The 26086-nt window shown below is 38.9% G+C and overlaps 2 protein-coding genes across 3 annotated transcripts in view; one reads left to right on the top strand and one right to left on the bottom strand.

Annotated features, from left to right (window-relative positions):
• SMARCAD1 (SWI/SNF-related, matrix-associated actin-dependent regulator of chromatin, subfamily a, containing DEAD/H box 1) overlaps window positions 1–14350 on the top strand; it is a 42270-nt gene extending 27920 nt beyond the window's left edge. Inside the window, exons 10-24 of the mRNA XM_027635873.1 lie at window positions 1205–1407; window positions 2469–2559; window positions 3731–3830; window positions 5376–5435; window positions 5641–5716; window positions 6151–6286; window positions 7312–7449; window positions 7758–7853; window positions 8724–8841; window positions 9099–9220; window positions 10410–10598; window positions 11472–11590; window positions 12492–12674; window positions 13350–13459; window positions 13784–14350. Coding sequence (XP_027491674.1) covers window positions 1205–1407; window positions 2469–2559; window positions 3731–3830; window positions 5376–5435; window positions 5641–5716; window positions 6151–6286; window positions 7312–7449; window positions 7758–7853; window positions 8724–8841; window positions 9099–9220; window positions 10410–10598; window positions 11472–11590; window positions 12492–12674; window positions 13350–13459; window positions 13784–13845 — 1803 coding nt within the window. The 3' untranslated portion in view covers window positions 13846–14350. The remainder of the gene's footprint in view (window positions 1–1204; window positions 1408–2468; window positions 2560–3730; window positions 3831–5375; window positions 5436–5640; window positions 5717–6150; window positions 6287–7311; window positions 7450–7757; window positions 7854–8723; window positions 8842–9098; window positions 9221–10409; window positions 10599–11471; window positions 11591–12491; window positions 12675–13349; window positions 13460–13783) is intronic.
• Window positions 14351–16749: 2399 nt separating this feature from the next.
• HPGDS (hematopoietic prostaglandin D synthase) overlaps window positions 16750–26086 on the bottom strand; it is a 28653-nt gene continuing 19316 nt past the window's right edge. For both annotated transcript variants that reach the window (XM_027635874.1, XM_027635875.1), the window contains 5 exons: window positions 23876–23968; window positions 21262–21371; window positions 18012–18110; window positions 16887–17361; window positions 16750–16789 (listed from right to left, as the gene is read on the bottom strand). In XM_027635874.1, the coding sequence (XP_027491675.1) occupies window positions 17197–17361; window positions 18012–18110; window positions 21262–21371; window positions 23876–23968 (467 nt within the window). In that variant the 3' untranslated portion in view covers window positions 16750–16789; window positions 16887–17196. The remainder of the gene's footprint in view (window positions 16790–16886; window positions 17362–18011; window positions 18111–21261; window positions 21372–23875; window positions 23969–26086) is intronic.

Here is a 26086-nt window from a genome sequence, read left to right as displayed (position 1 = left end):
AAAGCATTGTCTCGTTATACAGTTCACCTTAAAAAACCTGTCTTTTACTCTGCAGTGTGGCAATATCAATGAATTACATAATAGATGGATCATGCAACCCCTTTTTTTATGGAAGGAATTCTTGGAGGATATATGCATATGAAGTCTTGTGCTAAATTTTAACAGATGTGTGATTTCAAATTCAAAAAAAATCTGTTTGGAAATTACTTATCTTTTAATATAAGAATTCTTTAAATCCATTAATAAAAGAATATGTCTGTTCTTTACAGTGAAATATGCATAGATACGCATGAAAATGCTGTAATTACAAATATGATCCCAGTTACTGCAGAAATATATTTATTAGTAGGTTTTACACTTTCTGGAAATGGCACTATATGGGATTCAGGAGAAATCCGTGGACCTGAAGGACCTGTTTTGACACAACTTCAGGCTTCTTGGCTCTGACATGGAGAATATCCATATTGTAATGCATATTTGAAGTTTAGAGGAAGAAAATAAAAAGTAACTAGTGTGGACTGGAGGAAGCAAGTGGTGGAAGAAAGACTTCTGTGCACTGTCAGTACTTGATGACCGCAGAAAACCCAGCATAGTTTAAAGAAACTTCTTACTGCCTTTTTTTTTTTTTTTTCAGTATACCTAAGTCCAGTTTGAGTGTGCCATTCATGATAGAGTTAGAACTGGACCTGAATAATACTGAACCCCAGACAGACTCCTAACAATTTAATAACTTACTTTATAGGTTCATTGGTCTGCCTTGGTGCCTACATTATGCTTACATCTTAAATCTTTAGTATGTAAAAGGACATCTAATGATATTCAGTGCAATTTTTCTTCCTTCTGGGGTTTTGTTCTTTTACTGGGCCTTGACCTTCAAAGCGTGCTTTGTGCTGTATATTGCACCCCTCCCCGAAGATTTTGAGTCTAATGCTCCTGTGTTTTTCATTAGAAACTCTTCAGAGAATTTGAATCTTTTAGGATTTCAGGTTTTACAGTGCAGGGAGCTCCACACCTTCAGTGTGGATCCACAGTTTGCAGTGGGTCAAGTGTGTAAGGAGTATTTGAAGTTTTGAGAGAAGATCAGGATTCTGTTGCTGTCTCCTACTTGAATTACTTACTACCTGCAGCAGCCATGGATTTTCACTGTAGCACTTTTGCTGCTATTACCAGTGTTCATAGAATTATTTTCATTATTATTTTGCAGTTTACAAAAATGACTAAGACTGCTGGTTTGTCAGAAGATATAGTGTGGAACTGCAAGATATTGCTGAAGGAGAGGGACGTGGTTCTGAAGCTCATGAATAAATGTGAAGACATTTCAAATAAACTGACAAAACAAGTAACCAGGATTACTGGAGATGGAGGATGTGGATGGAACATAGAGCAGCCCTCCATTCTGAATCAGAGGTATCTTTCCCTTTTTTATACTGACAAGGGTGTTGGACAGTAAGGTGTACTTGAAGACCTTGTTTTACTTCCTCCGGTTTTTAATGGATGTAAAAGTCAACCTTGAGCAATGGGATCATGAGTTGTTGACTTATTTCAAACAAAAGCCCAAACAAACCTGCTTCTGTTATGGGGGATCTTAGATTTCAAAGATGCCAAATTGAAATGAATCTGAGCAAACTTGGAAGTTTTATCAGCTGAACAAAAGACCTTGGTCAGGAAGTTGAGATGTACAAAATAATCTGGAACTTTGTATCCAATGAGTGGCACCAGGGATGTGCTGGGGGAAGGATTTATTTTGGAGAGGTAAATTGGTAAGAATCTCCAAATGGATAGGAATAAGGAGAGAATTTAGGAGGAATGGAAATGGATATGGTAGGAGGGATTATCCTAAGGGTTAGGAAGCATTGGGGTGAAGTGGGGAAAAAAGTGGTCAAAGTAGCAAATTGAATTAGACTGTTAGTGGTAAATAGCAAAAGAATTCTCAGCTACATGAAAATAAAAGCTGAGAGGAAGGAGCTGTCTGGAGGGAGCTTGTTAGTGATATTTTCTTGGCAAAAAATGCTGAACTAAGTGACTTAGTGTTGAGTGTGTTTCGTGGGCTGTGTGTGTTTGGGTTTTTCTTTGGTGCTGACACAGCCAGTAATTGTACAACAGAGAAACTTACGGATGCAACTGCTAAATGCCACTTAATTTATTGTGTATTTTTAAAATTAGCAATTCTGTAACTATTAGCTGATTGTGTATCACTGATCTTAGAGAAAAAGTATTTGCTGTGTTACTCATTTTGATCATTTAAGATCTATGAAAATTCAGATAAACTCAGTTTGGAAATGCTCTTTGTATTCAGGTGACTGATTAAATAAAGTTTTTGTTTTTCACTAGACAAGGAGATCTAGACTATTAAAATATAGGCAATGTTACTACACTTGACATTCTGTGATTACCATAAGTGTAAAGTTGTGTTTCATGGAGAAACAAATAAAAGGTGGTAACAAGCTTGACTTTTTTTTTTTTAACAGTTTGAAACTGAAGCCGTATCAGAAGATTGGTTTGAACTGGTTAGCACTGCTGTATAAACACAGATTGAATGGCATATTGGCTGATGAAATGGTAAGTGTGAAACTGATTATTTAAGAATCATTTAAAGTTTGCAAAAATGTACTTTGTTAAATTCTTTCTTTTCCTAGAAACCTCAAGCATATTATAAGTACTTTGTTTTCACTAATATAACTTAAATTGCAAACAGTTTCTCCAAAAGCTTAGAAGCAACTGAGCTTTTACTTTCATTTTGAAAGTCAAAAGTAGCCTAAGATTCATGGACACTGATAATTACAAGTCATGTGGTGTCTTCTTAATGCAATGGAAGCAGTTTCTACCACAAGAGGTTGTTCTCAAACCATACTTTTAATAGCTTCTTGCCCATAAATACAACTCACTCTTCTTGTCCAACATTTAGTGCAGTGAGCCCTTATCTTCTACATTTCTCCATCAGTTTCAAAAGAGATAGTTAACAATACAGGAAAAACTAAATTCTGTTCTGCTTCTCCAGAAGCAGCATTTCACCATCTCATGGGTTTGAGGTTCTGTTGAAGGCTGACACCACCAGTAGCTGTACAACAGAAAAAACTCAGTGATGTCGCTGCTAAGTGTGTTATCTGTTGCTTTTAATCCTGGCTGCTTTCATCTTGTGATGAACCATGAATGAATGGATTGGTTTGCTGCACTATCAGTCAGTGTTTCTCAACTTCTGTATGTTTCATGTTTGTAAGAATATACCTATTTTGTGATAAATAAGATACATTTTTAAAGGCCTGATACAGAAAACATGAAAGCGAGTATTGGTGGAAATGTAGGCTTATCTTAAAGAAATCTGATTGCCATATTAAATTCCATTTCTGATATAGCTGGAATAACCTTTGTACAGCTGATGCAAATGGAAATAAACATGTAGTTTCCTAGTCATCGGTTTCTTGTATTGTTTCAGGAAGGTAAATTTTTAAAGATGATTTGAGGGGTGAATTTGCACTAAAATGAAAAACTTCATAAATGGAAAAGATGAATCTTTGATGCTCAAATATTGAGCTGAAACGGTAATGGGGTTTGAGGTTCTACATAAGGAGGAATTGTCTTCTGTGGAAGTGTGGCTAAGCAGAACAAATTTTTTAATCAGATTTTTCATCTTTACTGGATCTTTGCTACACTGTAATTGTCTTATGTGTACAAAACACTATTATGTTCTGCAGATTGTAAGTTTAGTTTAAATGGATTTATTTTCTCTTAGGGCTTGGGAAAAACAATTCAAGCTATTGCATTTCTAGCTTATCTCTACCAAGAGGGCAATAGAGGTCCCCATTTGATAGTTGTGCCAGCTTCAACATTAGGTAAGTTGCAAGCTTCAAAAATATTTCTTTGTTTAAAAAAAAAAAAAAAAGGCAATCATGGACAGACTGCAGCAAAGATAATTTAATGAAAGAAAACTTGATTTTCTTATGGTGGTATTCAACTCCTTAAGTAACTTGAATTGGAATGCAAACCATATTGAAGACATGCTTGTTCTGAATAAATTAGACCTAGCATGGAATTTTTTTTTAATGATCTGTATGCTTTGCAAAAAATAAAACTGCTTGTTAGAATTTGAACTTGTGTAGCAAAGTAATCATTTTACTTACCAAATATTGGCTGAAATTCCAGCTCTTCAGGCTGTGCTTAGGGTTAGGTTTCATGACATTTGAAACATTCAGTGTCTTTTTTCCTCTTTGCTGCACAGCATCTGTCAAAGCAGATCAAAATCCTAAAATGATGAGGCTGACTGTCTTTTTAGGTGTGTGTTCTGATTGTTTTATGGCCTCAGTTGAAAGTAGAAAGAATATGGTGAAATAAAATATGTCAGCAAAGCTGATGAGGCTGAGCAGAGGCTGGTTGTTGATGGAGTTAAGTTTGGTTTTGTTGAATGATTATAGAAAGGAGACTAACAAGTTGAATTTAGAAAGTAAATGCTGGTTTTAATATAAAATACTTAAATATACTGAGCTTCAAAAATTTCTCTTAACGCATCAGAAAAGCTTCTGCTTGTTCAACTGCAGTTCAAAATTGCCATTTTTAGTGTGCTTTCAAAGTCCACTAGAACCCACCTTTTTTTTTCATAGCTCCTAAGAGTGCATATTGCTTAAAACCCAAGGTGTACATAAATATGTGAGCAAAGGTGCTTTTGTGAAGTCAGTCTTAGAGGCTTATGAATTGTAGTGGCAGGTTGGCCTAAGTCTTCTGGGACCCCTGGGAAGAGTGGTCTGCTGGCAGCTTTCTTGACGCTTTTCTGGAGGTGTCTCTTCAGTCCTGGTCTGGGTCCAGCCCATACCCAGATGGCATTTACCTGAGACCCCCTTCTGCTGTGGTTTGGGGTCAGAGGTGGTTGGTGTTGGCTGTCAAACAGCTTCCCCTTGGGCACAGCAATGTTGCCCGTGGCCACTCTGCTGCCTGCACACCTGGAGCTGGGTCGGGTTGTCAGGCTCCCTTGCCTGCTCCCAGAGGCACTGTCTCTTCCTGATGACACACTTCTAGAGGCAAGTACTGACAAATAAAGTGATTTGCTTTCTGAAGCATCAACTGCCTAGGGAACAAATCAAGCTGCAAAGTTAAGCATTGTATTATTTTTATGTGGTGGTTACAGACCATGCAGGGTCTGTTTCTGTAGAAGTTTAAAGTGCAAGCTCGTTAAGCAAGAGTTACTAAAAGCCCAATTGTGGGTTGTTCAGTTTCTTATATATTTCCAGTTTTCCAGTATTGAGACAAAATGTTTCTTAACCTTCAGGAGAATTTAAAGGGATTTGCTTTAAACTCAGATGTTTGTTTTAATTCTGAGGTGTGAAGTTATGTAAGACATAATAAGGTATAAATGACTTGGGTTTTGTTTTACTGATGTCTTGCAGATAATTGGATAAGAGAAGTTCATCTGTGGTGTCCTGAACTGAACGTCCTTTTTTACTATGGTGAGGAATCCAATTTAGAAGTGAATCCAATGATACAGTTACTTGTGTGGTCAGCTAAAGAAAAGATTAATTGCTCATGGAAACATTGTTTTAAGACAGTTGTTTAAATACACACATTTAATGATGAATGATTTCCGTGTACTGTCTTTAATTTTTATATGTATATAAATTTATGTAATTGTACTTCTGTTTTGTCGTTTTGTAGGATCTCTAGAAGACAGGAAGCATCTCAGGGCGGACATTATTAATAAAGTCGTTGATTTCAATGTAATCGTAACTACGTAAGTGCTGTTATAAAACTACAAAAAAGTGAGCTTTACTGAGGTGCTGATGACCTCTAGTGGTACAGCAAAACAAAAGACAATTTTGGGAGTTGTTTTTTAGGTAACGGTTAACTAGAGTTTTATTATTGTGTAAGATACTATGTCATAGATGCTTCAGATACTCTCTATACGTGCTGACAGATATGTCTTATATTGTAATAGATTTGCACAGATTTTTGGAAAGTGTTACAGAGAGCATTGGCTCATCAAGTACACTGTAATTATTTGCCAGGAGTAAACTGCCTTGCCTTAGGCTTGGTTACTTCCAGGCAGTTTCACTGCCCCTGATGTATTCTCTCCATAACTCTTAACAATTTTAGAGAATTTGATTTGATTGTGATAACAATTTTAAAAAAACCAGGCTAAGTGCAAGTGATATTTTTCTCTGACAGATACAACTCTGCAATTAGTAGCTCAGAAGATCGAGGACTGTTCCGCAAGTTGAAGCTTAACTATGCCATTTTTGATGAAGGTCATATGCTCAAGAACATGAGCTCTGTACGCTACCAGCACCTTATGACAATTAATGTAAGAGGTTTAGTTGTTGTTGGGTTAGGGGGGACAGCTCCTGGTTTTTCTGTTCTGTAGTGATGAGCAGAAGGGAAATGGAATATTAACTGTAAAGTACATGTACACATAATGTAAGGCAGACGATGTGCAAGTGAATTTAAGTGTTGGTGTGGTCTGAGGAGTGGACCCTTCGTTGTGGTCTCTTTCAAGGAGATAAACTCCCAAAGAAAGGCCATAAATTTCCTGCAGCATCAGTACAATGATGGTAGTGGTTGAGTTTCAGTATTAAGCAATTTCTCAGTTTTAGTCCATAGTAGTAAAGACTTTAAAAATGCTAATCTCATTACTTGTGCTGACATCTTGTATTTAAGGACCTGCTCTGTGCAAGACTTGGACCTGGACTGTGCAAGAAAACCTAGCATAAAACCACTTTTTCTTGTAGCTTGTGGCCTGAGTCAGCAGTGTTTTGAAAAAGAAAATTTGAGTACAGCTCTCTGACTATTATGCTCTAGAACTGCAGTATTTGTCCAATAGTAATATACTTGATATCACTTATTGCAACTTACTTTTCAAGATGTTTTCATCAATAGCCTTTTTAAGAAGCTGATCTTTAAGCACTAAAACTAGGGTTTTTACTTGCAGTTCAAAACTTGTGCATAAGTACTGTATAACAGAGAACTTAATGTGGGAGCAAGAATAAGCACAGTCATTAAGGGGGGGGAAACAAAAGCAACAAAAAACCCTACAACAACAGCAACCAAAACAAAACCTAAACAGAACAATCGAGAAAAACCCAAATAAATCCAGGAAGGCTCTTTTTGCATTGTGTTAAATTGTTATATGCACAGTTCCCCACAGATCTGTAAACAGTTTTGTTGACTTGACAAGGAAATTATTCTGTGAGATGCAAATATATAACTTTAAATATAATTTAAACCAAGCTCATTTTCTCACTTCTCCATAGCTGTGTTGTTTCTGCCAATAATAGTTTTTAGCCTGTTTGACTAATGTTTCTTGTTGCTCTTTCCACTTTGGACAAACAGGCCAAGAATCGCTTGCTGTTAACGGGTACTCCAGTTCAAAATAATCTGTTGGAATTGATGTCCCTCTTGAATTTTGTCATGCCACATATGTTCAGCAGTAGCACGAGTGAAATTCGAAGGATGTTCTCTTCAAAAACAGTAAGTATCATGTACTCTCTTCTTGAAAATAACTCTTCTTTTGCTAGAAGACTGTGGTTGCTGCATAACTTCAGTTTTATTGGTGTCTTAGGGAAACAGGTAATGGGATTATGAAAATCTAGAAAATGAAACAATGAAATAAACCATTTAAAGTAAAATATGTCATAACAGGATATCTCAGAATACTAATGGTCATGTTAAATATGTCTCTTCTGGCTGGGTTTTTCATCAAGTTAGAACAGTTAAGGTGGTGGCATCACAGCTGAAAACTTCACACTGTAATTGAATTCTTGCAATATTTTCCTTAGAAGAGTGCTGAAGAACAAAGCATATATGAAAAGGAGAGAATTGCACATGCAAAGCAGATAATAAAACCATTCATCTTGAGAAGAGTAAAAGATGAGGTAACATTTTATCTTTAAAATAATGGTTTTGTATTATCAAAACACCTGATAATCTTTGAGACCAACAGCTTAATATAAGGTGAAATTTTTGGTAGTGCTAGTTTTAGCTGTTTTTCTAGGAAGAGCAAGAAACTTGGGCTCTCTTTCATTTTTCACGTTTTTGCAAGTAAAAATGTGACCTGGTGCAGCTTTGTATTTTGATATTTGTTATTTGCTGACTATTTACTGTTGAGAATTTTAGTTAGGAAAGATCACCAAATAGTGTTTCAATGCACTAAGTGATAAGAAGTGAAAAGTCCTCCCCATTGACCACAAAAATATTTGTGACTTTATAGTAATGGCATTTTAACTGAAGGGATTAAGGAGTGAATGTGCATGTATTTATGTATGACTAGAAATGTGTGGTTTCTGTTATTTTGCCATCATCAAAAGGTTTCTTTTATTCACAAATCCAAAACCTATTTAAATTCTTCTTTTTAGAATTGCATTTATAAAAGAAAGGGAAAATTTACTGATCTGAAAAAATGTTAATGTGTGCTTGCAGACTTCAGTGGTCAGTGCCCTGAAGAAGGTAACTGATTAGCAGGGAAGTAGATTCCATTATTGCATGTAATATTATTTCATGCAGTTCTAGTGTGCAGACCATGTTGCTTGGTGTGGGGGTTGATGTATAATCCAAATCAAGATTTGAATATGTCCAGTTGCTGACCAAGTTAGTGAAGTTGCAACGAATGAAAGGAGTTGGGATGGAGAGAATAAGTAGAGTGGCTTAAAAGCAGGTTTGTAAGATAGTACAGAATTACTGAATTACAGAATTACTGACTGTTCACAGCAGTACAGGTTTTATCTGATATGATTTTGTTTTGTCAGGTCCTTAAACAACTACCTCCCAAGAAAGATCTCATTGAATTATGTGCCATGTCTGAGAAACAGGAACAACTCTATTTTGATCTCTTAAACAGACTCAAGAAAACTATTAAAAGTAATGGTATGTAAGGGTCTTGTTTCCTTTTGGTGGATTTTTTTTCATACTGAGGCATTTGTTGAGCATGACTGCAAAGTCTTTGCTTTGTAGAAATGTCTGATTCTCTTAAACTAACTATATCCTTCTATGAGTTTTTCTGAAGTTTGGGTAATAGGTGAAATTTCAAATTCAGTTCTTACAAATAAAGTTCTCCTGACAGATAAAGATGTATCAGGCATCTATGTATTATTACTAAATATACCTTATTTCTTTTTTTACAGAGAAAAACTCTGATATGGGAAATGCAATGATGCAACTTAGAAAAATGGCTAATCACCCTCTCTTGCATCGTCAGTATTATACGACTGACAAACTCAGGACCATGTCCATGCTTATGCTCAAGGCAAGGGGATGAGATTCAGAAGCAGTCCTTAATTTCTCAGAATTTCTAATGCAACTTAAATAAGAGTTGTTTTCTGGGCTTTGATTTGTTTTTTGTTTTATTGTCAGTCTTCTGGTGAAAAGTGTGTCTTTGCAAAAACTTAATTATATGTTGCTGCTTTCTATTTCTCTGCATCTATCAGTGCTCTAATCAAGCTCTGTTTGTGTTTAGCACTGATTTTTGTCTCAGATATTAGAATGGAGAGAACAGTTGTGTGTCTGCAGTCATCTCCTTTTCATTAGCTCCCCCTTAACACCTCTTCCTTCCACCCCAAAATTTAAAGCCAAAGTGCTTAGGAAAAAAAAATGTTGGGTGGACACTTGAGTTTAATAATTTTCTGAGTAGCAAGAAAGCTAGACTGTACACAACTAAAGTAAGGAAGGCGTAAGTACTGAAGTGTTGAGGATTTTTTTTTTTTATTTTTTATTTTTTTTTTATTTTTTTTTTTTTTAAAATTTGGCTGGAGTTAATGCCTGAGGAGTTTGGGAAAAATTTTTACTTCTATCTAAAGTATGAAAAAAAATAAATCTGAATGTGCAGCAGGGTCTCTAAGAAAGTTGCAGCTGGCTTTGAATATTCTTCAGCTTTGTTTTGAAGTGAAGCCAGACAAGGCTGAGGGAAGGTGAGAAGTGACCCATTGGTTTATGAAGGATTTTTGTCCCTTTTTATTCCTACTCATACCATCGTACACTCCAGATATGGCTTTTCTTTTCCTCTTTCTTCCGGGCATGACATCCCTCTACCCCAGCCTACATCTTGGGCTGGGCTTCCCATGTCTTCTACCATTTGTCCAAGGATTGGACCTCCCTTTTAGGGAGTGTGTCTTGAGGGGAAGAGATCTGATAAAGGGGTAAAAGGTCATAGGGCTTGATGGGAACTAGGTCATTGCTGTGGAGGTTGAGCATATACTACTTAGCTTTCTGTAGTAGAAGTGCTTGTAAAAGCTAAACAGTGAAGTAATGATCCTCTACTGTAAACCTGGGGGTGCAGAGTTCATCTTATGTTGCTTGCATGAGCCGTGCTCTGGCATTCGTCCACATCTTGGTGTGCTGCTTTGCTCTTTCAGAAATTCTGGATGTTATTGTGTGTGTTTTTTTCCTTCTCTGGTCAGATTGTGTATTGCATTATTTCCCTTCCTTTTTGCTAACAGGAACCCACACATTGTGATGCTAACCCTGACCTTATCTTCGAAGATATGACAGTAATGACAGACTTTGAGCTGCATTTGCTTTGTAAGCAATATTCCCACATCGGTGACTTCAAGTTAGACATGGATCAGATCTTGGATTCTGGGAAGTTTAGAGCACTGGAACGCATTCTCTCTGACCTTAAAGAAAAGGTATTACAGATGGCTGAAACTTCTTTTCCTCTCCATCTAAAGAGCTGCTCTAAATAACTAGTTAAATTAATACCTGTATACACGACCCTTATACTTTGCTGTGGTGTATTACAATAGGATTTATTGCATGTGCAAAACAATATTTACAGCTTTTAATGTGCAGTCCTGAGTAATGCATGTCACTTTAGAGACAACCGAAATAAGCTTTCCTACTTTTTGCAAATTTCAGAATATTCATCCAAGTTAACTACTTTATCAATAGATGGGATCTTGAGTAATTTTCATACCCCGTGAACTTCACCTTCTTTTAGCAATTGAATAAGATTTTGTTATTTTAGAATAATCACATATGTGTTAAACCAGTGTAAAGGTAAGAGGAGGTCCCTGCTTGGAGTCCTACCCTGAGATTCAAACAAGGTTGTTTTACAAATAAGCATGTACCACAATGCTTCAGAAGGATCCTGAGTTTACACAAGTGTGTGCTGTATATCTGACTGTTTCAGACAAAAGCGTGTTACTGCTCTAAATTGTATGGAATATCATTTAAATTTAAGTTTTTAATTAAAATAGTTTGTTGTTTATGGATGGAGTGGATCTGTCATTTATGCATGTGATATGTGATTTGCTTGAGTCACCTAAGTACAAAGTAACTAAAATATCACTGCATTGACAAACAGTTGGTTAATGTAGCAGAAATACTGGATATGATATCTTCATGAAAGTCCATCCTGACGTGATGAATTTCAGCTTAGTCTTTTGGTTTGGAAAATAGGGTTTCAGTGAAAGTAAAATCGCTTATTTGCACTAATAAAGAATTTCTGTAGTTCATAGCTGACATGTTCTAAAACTTTTGTTTTGCTTTGTCTTTTCCAGGGTGACCGAGTTGTGTTGTTTAGCCAGTTTACTATGATGCTGGATATCTTGGAAGTTTTCCTAAAACACAGACAACATAGATATATCAGGTTGGATGGAAAAACACAGATACCTGATCGGTATGTGACTCTTTTTGCAAAGATGAAAAAGTGAATGTGTTTTGGAGAAAAGGAGGTAACCTGAAACCCTTACTTTTCTTTTCTAGTGTATAGAAATCTGTGGTCACTGGGCATTGACTGTGGAAGGGCTGTAATGTTGTATTTCAGTTCACTTTAGTAGGGGTGAGGCTGAGAGATGAGTTTTAGGTTGTCAGGTTACAATCTTAGCCATTGAAATGGAAAGGTTGTATATCTTCAGCAGTTCATAGTGTGTTTGTGTGACAGTATGCCATAACACAAGCTTACCTGTAGCTATTCCTTGGAAGTATAATGTATTTCTGTTAAAATAGCCAGATAAACCCCTTTGTTTCTCTAGGACAAACCATTTAGTCTGTCCTTACAGCTGAAAATGTTGCAATGCTTTTCTTGTATTTGAGCTGTGCATGTTTGTTGTTGCAGGAATTCCAAAAAAAAAAAAAAAAAGGAAGTATTTTAGATTTTTCCTTCTTTTAAAAAAGATTTGATTCTTGTTATGGTGTTACTTCCCCCTTACAGCTGATGTCTGTTGCTGTCCTTGCAGTTACTACAGAAGACAGTCATGAAGCAAAACTCATCCCTTGCCTCCTCATTTGTTTCGTGTACTTCAGTCTTCCCATCCTCCAACTTGCTCTTTGTGTTCTGTGAACATCAAAAATCTTTTTCTAAGCCTTTTTTCATTCCTTGCTGTTGATCTGTCATCCAGTATGTTTCTCTGGTCACTGCTGAGGACTGTTGGTACCCTTTTTCCTTCTGTATAACATCTGTACTTTTGACCTGCTGTGCAGTGCCACTGTCCTTTCATCATCCAAACTTCTGTATTCAATTCTGGAGCCAGTGGGGTGTTTTTTCCAAGGCCTGATGCACGGTGTCTTGTGTTCTGCAGGATACATCTAATAGATCATTTCAATACAGATATGGATATATTTGTATTCCTTCTGTCAACCAAAGCTGGTGGCTTGGGAATTAATCTGACCTCAGCAAATGTTGTTATTCTCCATGACATTGATTGCAACCCGTACAATGATAAGCAAGCGGAAGACCGATGCCATAGAGTAGGTCAGACAAGGTACGACTCCTTTTAGTTATACTTGGGTTTTCTTGGAGGCAAACACTCAAAGGAGGCTAAAAGGACAAAATTTTATGACTAAAAATTCCATTTCAAGCAGAGACTTGTGTAAACTAGCTCTGCGTTTTATGTCAGCTAGGAATTGTAGTTGTCTTAGCACATGTAACTGCCAGAGCAAATCTTGTTTACACTCTCCTCCTTTTTCTAGTTCTCTACAACTCAAATTCTCTAAAATTGTCAAATTTCTGGTACTGGGAACTGTTTTGAGGCAGATCTGAAGTCTTTGGGACTGTTTGGCCAAAGTGTTCTCTTCAAGAGACTTCTAAGCTTTTAAGTGCCACCCTATCATAAAGAGTGAAACCATAGAATGTGTTTAATAACAGGTATTTCAACTGTAATATGGAATTAGAGGGAATTTGACTTGTTTGTATGAATAGAGATTATTGTGACTGTCCAGACTTTGCAGTGGCTGAGAGTGCAGGAGCAAACTTGTTTTCTGGCAGTACAGGGCACAGTTGTTCCAGAGAGAAAAAACTAGGAGGTCTTTGTATTGCCCTTTCATTCGTTTCCTCATCCTTGCTTTAAACCACTGCCAGCAAAGGCATAGCATCCTTCCCTTTTGCACTGATCCAAAGAAAACATAAAAATGGATTTATCCTATTTTGTGGTTTTCAGAGAAGTAAAAGTCATAAAGCTAATCAGTAAGGGGACTATTGAAGAATCCATGCTCAAAATCAGCCAGCAGAAATTGAAGTTAGAACAGGATATGACTGCAGCAGATGCAGGTAGGTGTCTTGCACATAATGATGTCCCGTTAAGTAAATTAGGGCTGCTGCAATATATTATTCTGAAAAAAGAAGACTCTTGATGCAGACAAGCCTTTTGTTGTTTTTTTTTTATGTTAAATTATAAAGATGTATCTGTGCTGATTATTATTCGATTTGACAGTAAGTGCCCTGTAAGTCTGACCCAGAAATCAGTGAAAAAGTCCTTTAAGCAGAGGATTTCTTTTTTTTTTTTTTTTTTTTTTACAGTCTTGTGGAATGTAGACCTTTGTCTGTTTATGTGAAATATTTTAAACTCTACTCATATTTGTTTTTATTCCTCAGGAGAAGAAGGAACCATTCCAGCAGATATAGCCACACTATTAAAAGCTTCGTTGGGTCTCTAAAATGTAAATATGTTGTGAAATTCAAGGAAAGGTGATGATGTACCCCAAGGACTCTTACCTTTCTGATGACCAGGAGTTTTATGAACATTTATAACTTTTTATAGTTTCTTTATTGTATTCCTCATGGTATTGAAAATTTTTAACACTGATAGCATTCTTAGGATGCTTAAAAACATAAATGGCCCAAATGTGCCAACAAGAGATGCTGAATAAACATTATTTTACAGATCACTTTTCAAAATGGGGACCTAAATAGTAATTGTTTTAACCAATCTGCTACAGCTTAAGATTTGTCAGTATTTTTGTAATTATTTCTACCTCCAAATATAAATATATATATATATATAAACTGTCTGTTTCACTGGATTCCATGTGTAGATTTTTTATATGTGCCTTATTTGACAATGCTCGAGTCTGTTTGTTTCTGCTTGTTTGGGTTCATTTGATGTACCGTACTGGTTTTGTATCAACTTGTTCCAATAAAATTCCATAGATTGACAAAATATTTTCATGGTTGTGGTTATTTGAGGTAGGTTGGGGATGATAACTTGCATGTTACAAATCAAATAGACAGCTTTCAAACTTGCTGAAATGTTCCATTTGAACTGACTTGGCTTTATCCAGCACTAGTTAATTACTGATGTTTCATTATACTCTAAGCACAGTGGTGTTAGTGTGTTGATTGTATAAACAGAATTCTTGCCAAATGGAACTTTCCAAATTGTAATTTTTTTTGTCATCCTTGTTGTAGATACATGATCTGTACTGTGACAATGAAGTGCTCTAAACACAAATATTGTCTTGCTCTCTTCTTGAAGTTTCAGTGAATTTTGAGTTCATCTCAGTGAAATGAAGAGCCTCAGGGGTATCAGTGATGAGGTGTGCCTCCACCTGAAATTTATAATCTGCCAGCAAGGATGTGATTTGAGGAGATAGGAGAGGAGCATGTTCATTGTCCTGGACAGAAACTTTTTTTTTTGGTTTTTTGAACTCGAGGGGTTGATTCAGACTGCTGCTTTTTAAAAAGCAATGGGGGAAGGCAAAGTATGGTGGAGTTCTTACTGCCCCTGCCCTCTGTCAGAGCCTCAGCTGCTGTATGGTCTGTGCAGAGCTCAGCAAATCTGTACCAGGCTGAACCACTCAGAGGATTGCATCTGAGATTCATTTTGGTTTGCAATATAGGTTTGATAGTTGGTTACCCCTTTGCTAGATCTGGTTGTCACAGTCAAAAGACACTTGTTTCATCTTTTGAAGGCACTTAAACAGTGTTCTATGAAGAGGGAGGGAAGAGTAGCTGGAGTCCATCACTGCTCAGTTTTTTCAGCCTGTCTTTCAGATACTGTGCTAGTGATAAGTGAGGTAATCTGTGAGTTGGACATGCTTTTTTTTTTTTCATTTGGTAAAGGCTGTGGGTATTTTTGTGGGTATTTTGTGGGTGGTTTTGGTTAACTGTGCATTATTTCTGCAAATTCAAAATGGATGAAAGATTAAATCCCTTAAAATGTTTTCAAAGTTTGAACTAAACTGCTTGGCTTTACCTCGAAATACTCTATGCTGTGCTTTATGTTCCAAAATGCACAGCTGAAATAGAGTGAAGAAATACTTTATTATATAGGAAAGGAGATGGGTAAGAATCAGTTTGTCTGCCATGCTCCTATAATTCCAGTGGTTCTCTTGGACTAGATAGTGGGATTTAACAGACAACCCCGGGTGTTTAATGCTACAGTTACTGAGGTTGCCTGTTTCTGTTGAGCATGATGCTAACCCAACTCTTAGCCCATTGTATTTGCATATTCTCACCTGTTTGGTTCGGATGTGAATTGAAACAAAATCCCTGCCCTTAGGGTGGTTTTTGTGATGTTTTGGATGTGTATGGATTCAGTTAATGTAGTCTGGCTGAGCAGTGGTTACTTCTCAAACAATCATATCCCCAGGATCGATATCTGTCTTTAAGTGCTATGAAGCTCATATATGTTTCTGCCTTTTTTAATTTATTGTAACTATTTCTACCCTCTAATTTAGGGTGTCAAGAGATTGTAGAGTCACCACCCTTGGAGTAATCAAAAGCTGTCTGGATGCAGTCCTGGGCAGCTGGCTCTAGGTGGCCCTGCTTGAGCAAGGGGTTGGACCAGGTGACCTCCAGAGGTCCCTTCAACCTCAACCATTCTATGATTCTGTGTCTCTGATTGGGAAGGATGTACAGAGGGAAAAACCCAAAAACCACCATGATCTGAGGTCAGTTGCTGAAGAAGAGAGGAGATGGGAGCTGAAGAAGGAAAAATCTGTAAAGAACCAGAACAAAGTGTGCAAGGAATTGCAAAGCAAGTGAAGATACCACATTGGAATGAGCTAAAGATTGGTTCTTGCTTTCTGTTCTGCCAGTAGCTTACCTGTCTCTGAACTGTTAGTGGTTGGTTGGTGTCACTCATGATTCAATGAAGTAATACCAATGGTGGGAGGGAAAAGCAAGCGTGAAGAGAAATACTTTCCCAGCAGTGGCCATTTCCAGCCCAGAGGATTGCCCAAATTTGTTGTGGTGTATCTACTTATATCACACAGTGTAGTCCTTGTGCAAGCACTTGTCTCCCCTTGAGTTTGTATAAACTGCTTGCACTTACGACCATCCACATTGTCAGGACTTCCACCTACCTTTTCCCTAGTCCTGGAAGAACGAACTCTTCATTTGTTCTAAACCTGGTTGCCACCACCAACCCCCAGTTTGTGTCTCCTACTTACTGAAAGGGACACCGAGCTGTTGATTGTTGTTGCAGCAGGTGTGCTTACGGAAAACTGGTGCTGATGGGGGCACCACCTCAGCTGAACAGCTGCTTTTTTGGGTTGTTTTGGAGGTTTTGTGTTTTGTTTTTTTTTCAGTGGCAGAGCATAAACTTCAAGCTTCTCAAACACTTTCTGTAGTCTCTTGAATTTTATTGACCAAGTGGGTCTTTTTTTTCTGTTTTTGCTTAGTGCCCATAGTCCTCCCACACATTTACCCTCACTATTTAACCTGCTTTCCTCCTGATTGAAAGACTGCAATAGACAAAATATTGTTGAGATTGCACCTCTCCAGGAAGGTTTATTCATCTCCATTTGAGAGTGCTAAAACATTAATTGGTTTGATCAAACACTGTATTAGTAGAGGGGGAATGTGATTGAAACCACACCTCTTCAAAACAGTATTTATTACTCTACCAAATCAGTATTTTAGATTCTCTCCCAGAAAAAGTGGTAGGTTTTGATTTGATGCAGCGTACCCATCTGAAGTTTAACATAAATGATTCTGGAGTTAATAACTTAGGATGCTTGTCACATTGAAAACTAAACATGTATCTGTTTTTCTGAACAGCTGATCTACATTACAGTCTTCGGTCTTTTCTGGATCCAGGCTGCAATAGCTGGAAGTGCTTGCACTCTCTCTTTGAGAGCCAAAAGCCTGGGGTATTTGTCTGCCAAGTCAGGTTTACAGGTCAGAAGTGTTGTACTGCACACATCCCAGTAGAAATCGGCCCATGTTACCTAGTAGAAGTAGGAGAAAAAGCAGTAAATTTTCGTTGGCTGTCTCAAAAACTGGAACTGCTAGTATTCTCAAAAAACTGCAGAAATGAAATGTGGATTTATCTGTTTTGCTTAAGTTTGTTGATTTGGCTTTTTTTCTGAAACCCATCATTATAGAGCAGTAATTAGGTTGTAATGCAAGGCTTAACTTCAGTAAATATTGGTTAAAATAAAGCTCTTGCTACAAATATTACTAGTATTACAATATTAGTTTTTCCTGTCAAAACTGTGCTGCAGAAAAGTGGTTAAAACAGTTTTGGGTAAAAAAGGATATTATGTTTTTATAGAAGTTTTTTTCATATTACCTTATAAATAGGTCAGTGGTTATAAACAGAATGAGCTTCTTTTCACTAGTACAGAGGCTTTTAAAATGTTTTGTGTCAACGTACTTATGAACTGGTTTAGAAAATGCAGATCTTAGTCCTGGTTAGCCTCACTTTTGCAATGGTATGGAAAACAATTTTCGCTTTGCAATTGAGCGACCAATTGTGTGTTGGTAAGAATAAAGAGTTAAAAGTGTGGGAGAGTTGTTTCATGGGCTGGCATAAAACAGAAATTCAATTACTTTCTGGCAACCTGATTAGAATGGGATAAACAAAAATTATACTTACAGAATTTCCTACCAGCCAGTTTTTATCCCCTAAGAAAGTATCCAAGTCTTTCAGTAATTCAGGTGCTTTGTTGGTGAGGATGTCATCAAATGCTTTTTTCTGGAGGAAGAACAAAACACAGAGATGCAAAACAATGTGTAAGCACAGCAGCTGACAAAACTGAATATTGTGTGGGCTGGTTATTTGTGAAAAAGGAAGCTGAAATGTGAAAGATAAAAGTTGGATGCCCAAAACATGGCATTCATGGCTCACTGAGCTGTGACTTAAAGCCTATTGCTCCTTTAATGAAAACCTGAGAGCTCCTCAATGCTGAGACATGATGTCTGGAGTGATGCTGCTCCCTTTTCTGTACTAACAGTCACCCAGCCATGGCAAGGCAGGAGCCCTACCATAGATTTGGGAAGAATCCAGCTGCAAAATATATTCCCAGTGTCTCACAGTCATTTTTTTGGGGACTCTTGAATGTCATATTTTCTAGTGTAGAGTTTCAAATTTCCAGAATTCCTTAAACTCAGTCTTTCCATGCTGTCAATCAGATGCTGATAAGTTATCTGTCCTTACCAGCCCATCTCATGTGAGATGTGGAACCTGGGTTTTCAGCTTTTGCTTGGGTTTATCTTTGAACTTTAATGTTCAGGTTATTCTGCTTTTTATTGTCTCTGCAACAATAAGATTTGAGGTGGCTAACATGTTTTTAAAGGATGAAGTATGGATCAAAGGACTCAGGCCTTAGTGTGTGCATGTTAATGGCTGAAGTATGAGGTTATGTGTGGTGGTGGTTCTCTGCTAGCTGTTCCACCATAGCAGAAAGTTTTAAGGCTGCTTTTAAAGGGTTAAACTGTTTCCTTTGGAGAGGGAAACTGTTTCTGGTTTTCTCTTCTCACTTGCAGGGAAACAAGAGTGCAGACTGTTGTGATCATCTGTTCAACCCGTGTGGCACAGTTCATGCAGTTAATGTACTTGACCTAATTTTGGAGGAGCATACTCAGGCTTGGTTAAATAAGGACTGGTGTACAGGAATGGAATTATTTCTATAGCTTTGAAATTCAGGTTAATGAAAAAAAGGATAAAATTTAGAAGAGGCAGAAACCTAAATGCAGGCTGAAATAAAAATGGTTTTTCTACAGACACCTGTGAAAACTTGACATAATTTTCTGCTGTCTGTTAAGAACTTAGTAACTGGATGAGTTGACTACAAATATCACCCACAAGTTTGCGGTCCAGAAATCTCATATCTGTACCCTGTCCTGCAGTATTTCCTTTCTTTTAGGTAAGTCATCCTCCACCCTACCCTTCCACTCCACAAAGAAAACCCCAAACTGTTGTGTGATAGTGGTGGTAATGACCTCCCCCAACTACAGGACTACACAGTCAAGCTGTGAAGCTGGTGAGGATAAGACCAGGATCCTCCTTCTGGGATGGCACAACCTTTTCGTCTCAGCCCTGGAGCTCTGCAGTGGTGCGTGACAAAGCTGTGGCAATGCCAGCTGTGTTTTTGGGGAATGTAAGGTGAAGGAAGGGAGGCTGTGTCTGGAACCAAGGGAGCTTCCATGGGCAGCTTCCACCTCTGCTCCCTATACCTTGCTTTAATTTCTCTTTGCTACTGTCTAGATAGCATAGCACATCGTTTCACCTGTGTTCTTGTAAGCACTTGTCAGGTTTGGGGAGGTGTTCTGACTTTAGTAAGGGTAAATGACCTAAATCTGGCCTGGCGAGACCATGAGACGCCACTTCTACCACAAGGTGGTGGCAGTGGACCTGAGAAGAGAGAGGGAGAACAGCTACCAGGGAGAAAAATGTTGGGAGAGTCCAGCAAAGTAAATTTCTTGATCATCCTTGGCCCCGGCACACAACCTTGCATGTATACGTGCGTACGGGCAGATAGGAGTTGCCTGCCAACTCTCTTCCCTTTTCAATTAATCACTGGTGACATGATCTGGGTCTTTGATTTGGAGAAGTGCTTGAGTACGAGCTGGGACACACGCAGGCATTACCCATGGGTGTTTCCCCGTGGAGGAGCAGCAGTGCTGTGGGAGTAGTGCTGCTTCTACACTAGCACATGAGCAATAGTGTGGCTGTTCCAAAATGATTAAAATTCATGAGTCAACTTATCCTGCCCAAAGTAGGAAACTTCAGGAAATCCTGGCGAAATGTAGTAATTCATGCTGTTAAATACTAAACCTCTAACCACACTTTCAGATTTTCTTCTACTAGATTTCAGAGCATTTTCTTTTTTTTTTTTTACATATTTATTAATTATTGGTTTGGGGCAACATTATGTACTCTGTGGTTTCTGTAATACAGTACCCTAGTTGATCTGAAACATTACCTTTGAGTAAATGGAAGGTGGCTGCACTGGTAGGTAGTTCATGGTGAGGCCTGTTGTTACACTACCACTTCCCTAAAAAGGTCAGATCATCTGCTTGGGTCAGAGCTGTGTGGAGCCATTGTAACATCTGAGTTGACTCATCCATCCACCACCCTCTTTCCCCCAGCAGCTGATCTGCATGCTTTCCTTTGGGGTTCTGATGGGAGGCACTGGACTGACACCAAAAAAAGCCCCAAATGCTGTAAGGCATGTCCATGAATGTGTGTTAAAATAGCCATGGCAGTGTGTTAGCCCAGTGTCAGTATTTGCAGGAGCACTGCCAAGGACTGAGGTGGGCCATGGCAGTCTGAAGAGGACAGCTGCAGTGACAGTGAGGGATGTGCCACCTCCCCTGTTAAGCAGTGCCCACTCTCCTACACTGAAAAGCAGTTGTCGTGGCAGCGGATGTTATGGAAGACTGATGCTGATTGAAAACCAGGAAGATATCAAAATGCAGAAGTGCTAAAAGATGGGACGGGGCTGTGAGTTAGCAGAAAGAGAAAGATTTGAGCCTAGGTGGTTTGCGACAAGAGCGAGGCATCGCACAGTGCCAGCTGGAGTGGAAGTGTCCCGGCTTTCCCCTTTTGAAGAGCAGTTTTGTGTGCACACATATGGCGTCCTTGATTCAAGGTGAACCAGTGAGAGGCACCTCATGATGGCCTCCTTTCCACCAAGGATGGAAAAAGTCTGGTGAAATAGGATGGGGAAGAGAGCGGGCAGCTTTGTCTGCATTAGCCTCTAGGAAGAACCAGAGAGCTCCTCCAGCTCAGCTTTGCTGAGGTGAGATGATGGACCCAGCAGCTGACACACCTCAGTGTCTCCAGAGGAGATGATCAGTCATGGCTTATGTGCTATCTTTGTTTAAATTAGTGATTGTCTTACTCTCACGTCCTGGTTTTTCTCTGCCCAAGGGAACAGTGTCATGAAGTCATCTATGGTGTCCACAATGGCATCAGCTAGTGCCTGTTCCACAGGCGTCTGACCTGCCAGACCTGTGGGAAGCAAGCATATAAAGGGAGTTTAAGAACAGCGTCAGCAGGAACTTTTGCTACCCCAGGTAAACTCTGAATATTTTCATTAAAATACCTATTCTCCAAGATTTTTTTTTATGCTAACAGCATGGATTTGACTCCTTGCATCCAGCCATCTGACCTAGTGAGTTGTACTTTCCGTCACCTGAGCCCACAGCCTAAATATTTTTTCTTTATCCTCTCTGCTTTCCACCATCCCAGCACATTCAGTGAGGGTCAGCACAAATTCCTGTCCGCTAATCTTACCCCATCCAAGCTTTCAATGTCCTTCTCCATCTCATGGTCTTTTCATTTTGATCACTGCATTCTTCAAAGCATCTATGAAAGTCTGCTTCTCTTTCCCTCTACCCTGCCCATTCAGCCCCCATTGAGAACATTCTCATTACATTTCATTTGCTTTTAATTATTTCATTGTAATCAGGTACCTTAGATATACTTCATCTTGTTTACAAATCTGCTTTTCTCCCCTGTTGTCCTTTGGCTTTCCTGCAGTTCTCTTAATGCTTTTTTCCCCCTCACTTTCATTTCACAGATGTGCATTCATGCTTTCACCTCTGCAGGTTCAGGTCATCCTTCTCCTCCTCTCTGTTCTTTAAGCCTCACCTGGAAGTTCTGCTTCCCACCAACTGTACACCTTTCCTCTGCCAAGTCATCTCCCTTACTGAAACTCTACTTTTGAAGGTGAGGGGTGTGCCTTTCCTTTTGGGAATCAAGTTCTGGGAACCTTCAATTAAGAGTTGTTGGTGATGGGTACCTAAAAATTCCGTTTCTTAATTTTAAAGTATCAATGACATGTATGCACATTTAATGGCAGAACTAGCAAGTTTTGACTATGATGTTGAAAATATATTTTTCCCCTTCTATGATTGTTTTTTTTCTGTTGTAACTGACAGCATGACTAACACTGAAAAGAGAACATGGTCTGAGTGTGCTCCAGATCCAAGCCTTTGTATCCAATGCAAGTTAATGGAAAAGTTGTCAGGGGAATGCTGAAATCAGAACTTCAGACTGCATAAGGAGCACAGCTCCAACCTCCCAACAGGAGACAGGGAGGAAGGAAGCGTGGGTGAGAGGCAGGCTTTCTCATTGTTTTTCATTACCAAAGGGACTCTCATCATTCTCTTCTCTTGCAAGGAGTAGATTGTATCAAGGCTGAAGGAAATTGGCAGGAACACAGTACTGCAGACATGGTTGAAAATATGTTGTGCTATTGCCTAGAAGAATAATGCTCTGAACTAAAAAATGTGAGGTATTTTGAAAGGCAGGTTACATCCCTTTGCTCAGAGTGTGAAAAAAGTAGGATAGTACTTCTTACCCAGCACCCCTCTTCAATCTGCTGACATTCAGCATACCATGGGCATATCTGCCTTCAGCCAGACTAAATTTGCAGATGGTTTTGAATGAGAGCTTACTGACTTAAAGCAAAGCTTGGCTACTCTCTTTGATTACTTGCATTACTAAGTCTTATATCACTTTATCTAACTGGTTGAGTACTTCCATAGCATGTAGGTATTTAAAGATGCAAGTGATGTCACCATCTGGTCTAATCTCTCTGCCAGCTCAGAATTGTTGCCTAAATCTGCTTCAGAGTGCTCTGCCTGCTGTGATAATCTCTAATGCTTCCAAAACCTCCTTCTCCTGGTCATCTCTCTGGTTAACCTGGCAGCTCAAAGTTTAACTTCAGGGGAAACTGCCCTGAGAGCCTTAGGGAGGCCACAGTTATGCACTTTCTGTCATGCAGTGACAGGTGAATAAAGTTTATTGGCTGGAGAAGTCAGCCCAAACTCCAGGCACTGTATCCAGAGTGGAAACTCAGACATAGGAGAGATTATTTCTGAGTTTTCCTTTAGGCATACACACAGTGCAAATTCAGAGCTCAAACACATACTTCAGCTCTGAAAGTCATAGCATTTCACACTAGAGCTTGTTATTTTGAACCTTTTTTTGATCTCCTTTTTTACTTTCTACATGACATCTGAGTGACTCTAAACCCTGTTGTACAGCACCCTAGTGGGTGTGCCTTGCTCCATTTCTTCTTTCTGATCTTGAAACGGCAGGGAACGTAGCCTGAGATCTCATCAGGATTGCCACAGCAGTCCCAACCCAGTGAGCCTGGTTGTCACCAAATTGTGGTAAGGAAGGCTGCTGAAAGTGGCCATGCCACCACACAGTGCTCCTCAGTGCTTTTTTGAGTGGCAGCTCTGATAGCATCCTGTATGGTCACTGCATTCCTGTGATCAGCACTTGGTGCTGGCAAACTGCAGATGCAACAATGGGCTGATAACTATGAGCTGTTTGTGTCTGGAAAAAGCACCAGTACTGTGATTGCCATGCTGGTGTTGACTTCTGTGTGGTTGGGCTTGCCAAGTTGTTGATTTGTTTTTGTTTTCACTACTGATGTATTTTTTTTCCTGAGCATTAAAGGTGAGTTCAGAACAGAGAAAGAAAATAGTTGAATATCTTACCTGATTCTCTGGCAAGGTATCTTGCCATTGCCAGGCTCTGGTGAATGATAACTCCATCTACTTCCAGAACAGGGAGTTTGCCGAACGGGATAGCTTGGAGGAGAAAGTAAAAAAGGAAAAAAAAAACAACCGAAAGTTAAATCATAGCCATTAACAGTGGGAGTCTTTGGCAGCTGCACTTTTACCACTCGGAGGGTATGCATTGTTATAGCATTTAACAGTTTCACAGTGTTTCTGTGGGGAAATACGTGGACTAAAAATAAAAAAGTAAGGGGTAAGGATGTAAACCAGATTGCAGTGTATGAAGGCAACTATAGCAAAGAAACCAGGCATTGCATTTCCTATGCCCTAGCCTTGTGCTCCTATACTTCCAGAATTCTTTATGTAGGGAAATTTTTCAGAGGAATATTAGTTTTTCCTTCCCTGCTTTCCCCCCACCCCAAGAAGAGTGACCACCAAAGTTAGGTAAAGTAATACTGAAGACTTTGAAGTGCAGGATCCAGCTGGAGCATGAAATAAGAGATTGGGTAAAGACTACAAGGTGCTTTTTCATTTTCACTTGTTTTAAATCCAGAAGCAGTGATTCAGGGAAGCATCTGCATTTCTGAACTTATATTGTGATGAGACATTTCATTTGACAGTCATCACTGAGACAAATATATCTTTCACACTGAACTGCAAATGCTAAGAAGGTAGTCAAATTTACTTGACTTGGCTTGCATTCAAAAAAATTTCCATCAGTTGTGAGGAAGAAGCCTCCAGACTTCAAATATAGGGAAAGCAAAACTAAGCAGATGTCATGGATATCTGTGAGACAGTTTGAGATAAGAAATCAATCTTATTTTTCAGTTATTAATTTGGTAGTTATGTGAAAACTTGGAATTCTGTTTTGCTATGTTTTGGAGAAACTGCTGGCATGATATCAAATGGTTGTGTTTAGGGCAGTGAGAATCTGCTTGTGGGAACCTGGTGCTGTTCACTGGAGGAACTGTAAATCTCTGCGTCTCAAAGGATGCTATTTTGTAAATTCCAAGTATGTGACTGCAAGTGCTGATCATAACTAAATGGTTTGTACCTGATTTTCATCTGGATTTCACTTCATGTAAATAAGATCTATATTCACCTTAAGAATTCATTGTGATGTAAAATGGTGGTAGTGAAAAAGTGAAAACATTGACTACTGGAAACGTGCACGGTGCTTTCAAACCCAGGAGAACTGCCTGTACGGGACAGCTGGAATGACACCTCCATTCCATGAGGATTTTTAGTTCTTAGTGAAAGGGGCAAAATAATGAAGCCTCATGCATTAGTAACTGTTTATCAAAGCAACTTCATAAATGATGAACACTGCTACATGGCTCTGTGGTTTAGCATGCAGTATGTGAATCACATTAGGTACGGGATTTTAGGTGTTAAATCTGTATCTGCAAAATTAATTTGGCAGTTGCACAAGACATACAAGACTTCTCTGTGACTTTTTTTTTTTTTTACTGCATCTGAACACAGTACTCATGATACCTTTTTTTTTTTTCCTAAGTTCAGCACACTAGGAAGGCAGTATAAATTTTGATGGTGATGACTAGCAGAAGCAAGAGAGCTCAATGAGCATTAGCTGCTGCCCTCAGGGAGAAAGATTGCTCTGCTAGCTGTTATTGAAACAGTAATAAACTTGTTGCATAGAAGACTTCGTATGTTTATTTTCTGGAGTGCAACAAGATCCTGGCGAGTCTATGTTTTGTTTCATTGAGAATCTAAAGAGGAAAGGATGCACCTCTTAATGTTTAACTGAAAAGCTTTCTGGCTGTGAAAATGAGAAGAGCCTTGGTGCTGCACTGTGGATTAATCATGCAGAGTGCCCTGAGCATTGCTGCCTCCAAAGCAAGAGCTGTGTAATAATGTTTGCTTTTGCAGGATACCAGCACATCTGTCAGGCAGGCACAAGTAGAGGAATGAGAGTGTGTGTGACCCCTGGACATGCCAGCGTGGCGGCCACCTTCAGATCCCACCAGACCACACGGGGCTGTACACTAGTGCCTGGCAACAGATAACAGGTAACTGCACAAGTGCAGCCAGCTCAGGAGCAATATCAGCCACCCCTGAAGGAGTTAACCAGCCTGTTTTGGAGGCCCCAGGAGGAGTGCCATGGGGCTGATGCAGTTTTGGTCAGGTCAGTATGACTAAGCCAGTCTCTGTAGCAATAACTGTCAAAAC

Source organism: Corapipo altera, unplaced genomic scaffold (genome assembly GCF_003945725.1).
Source record: "Corapipo altera isolate COAL_440 unplaced genomic scaffold, ASM394572v1 22b, whole genome shotgun sequence".
Taxonomy (NCBI): Eukaryota; Metazoa; Chordata; class Aves; order Passeriformes; family Pipridae; genus Corapipo; species Corapipo altera.
Note: the sequence above shows the minus strand (reverse complement) of the source record. Positions and strands in the feature narration are given on the sequence as shown.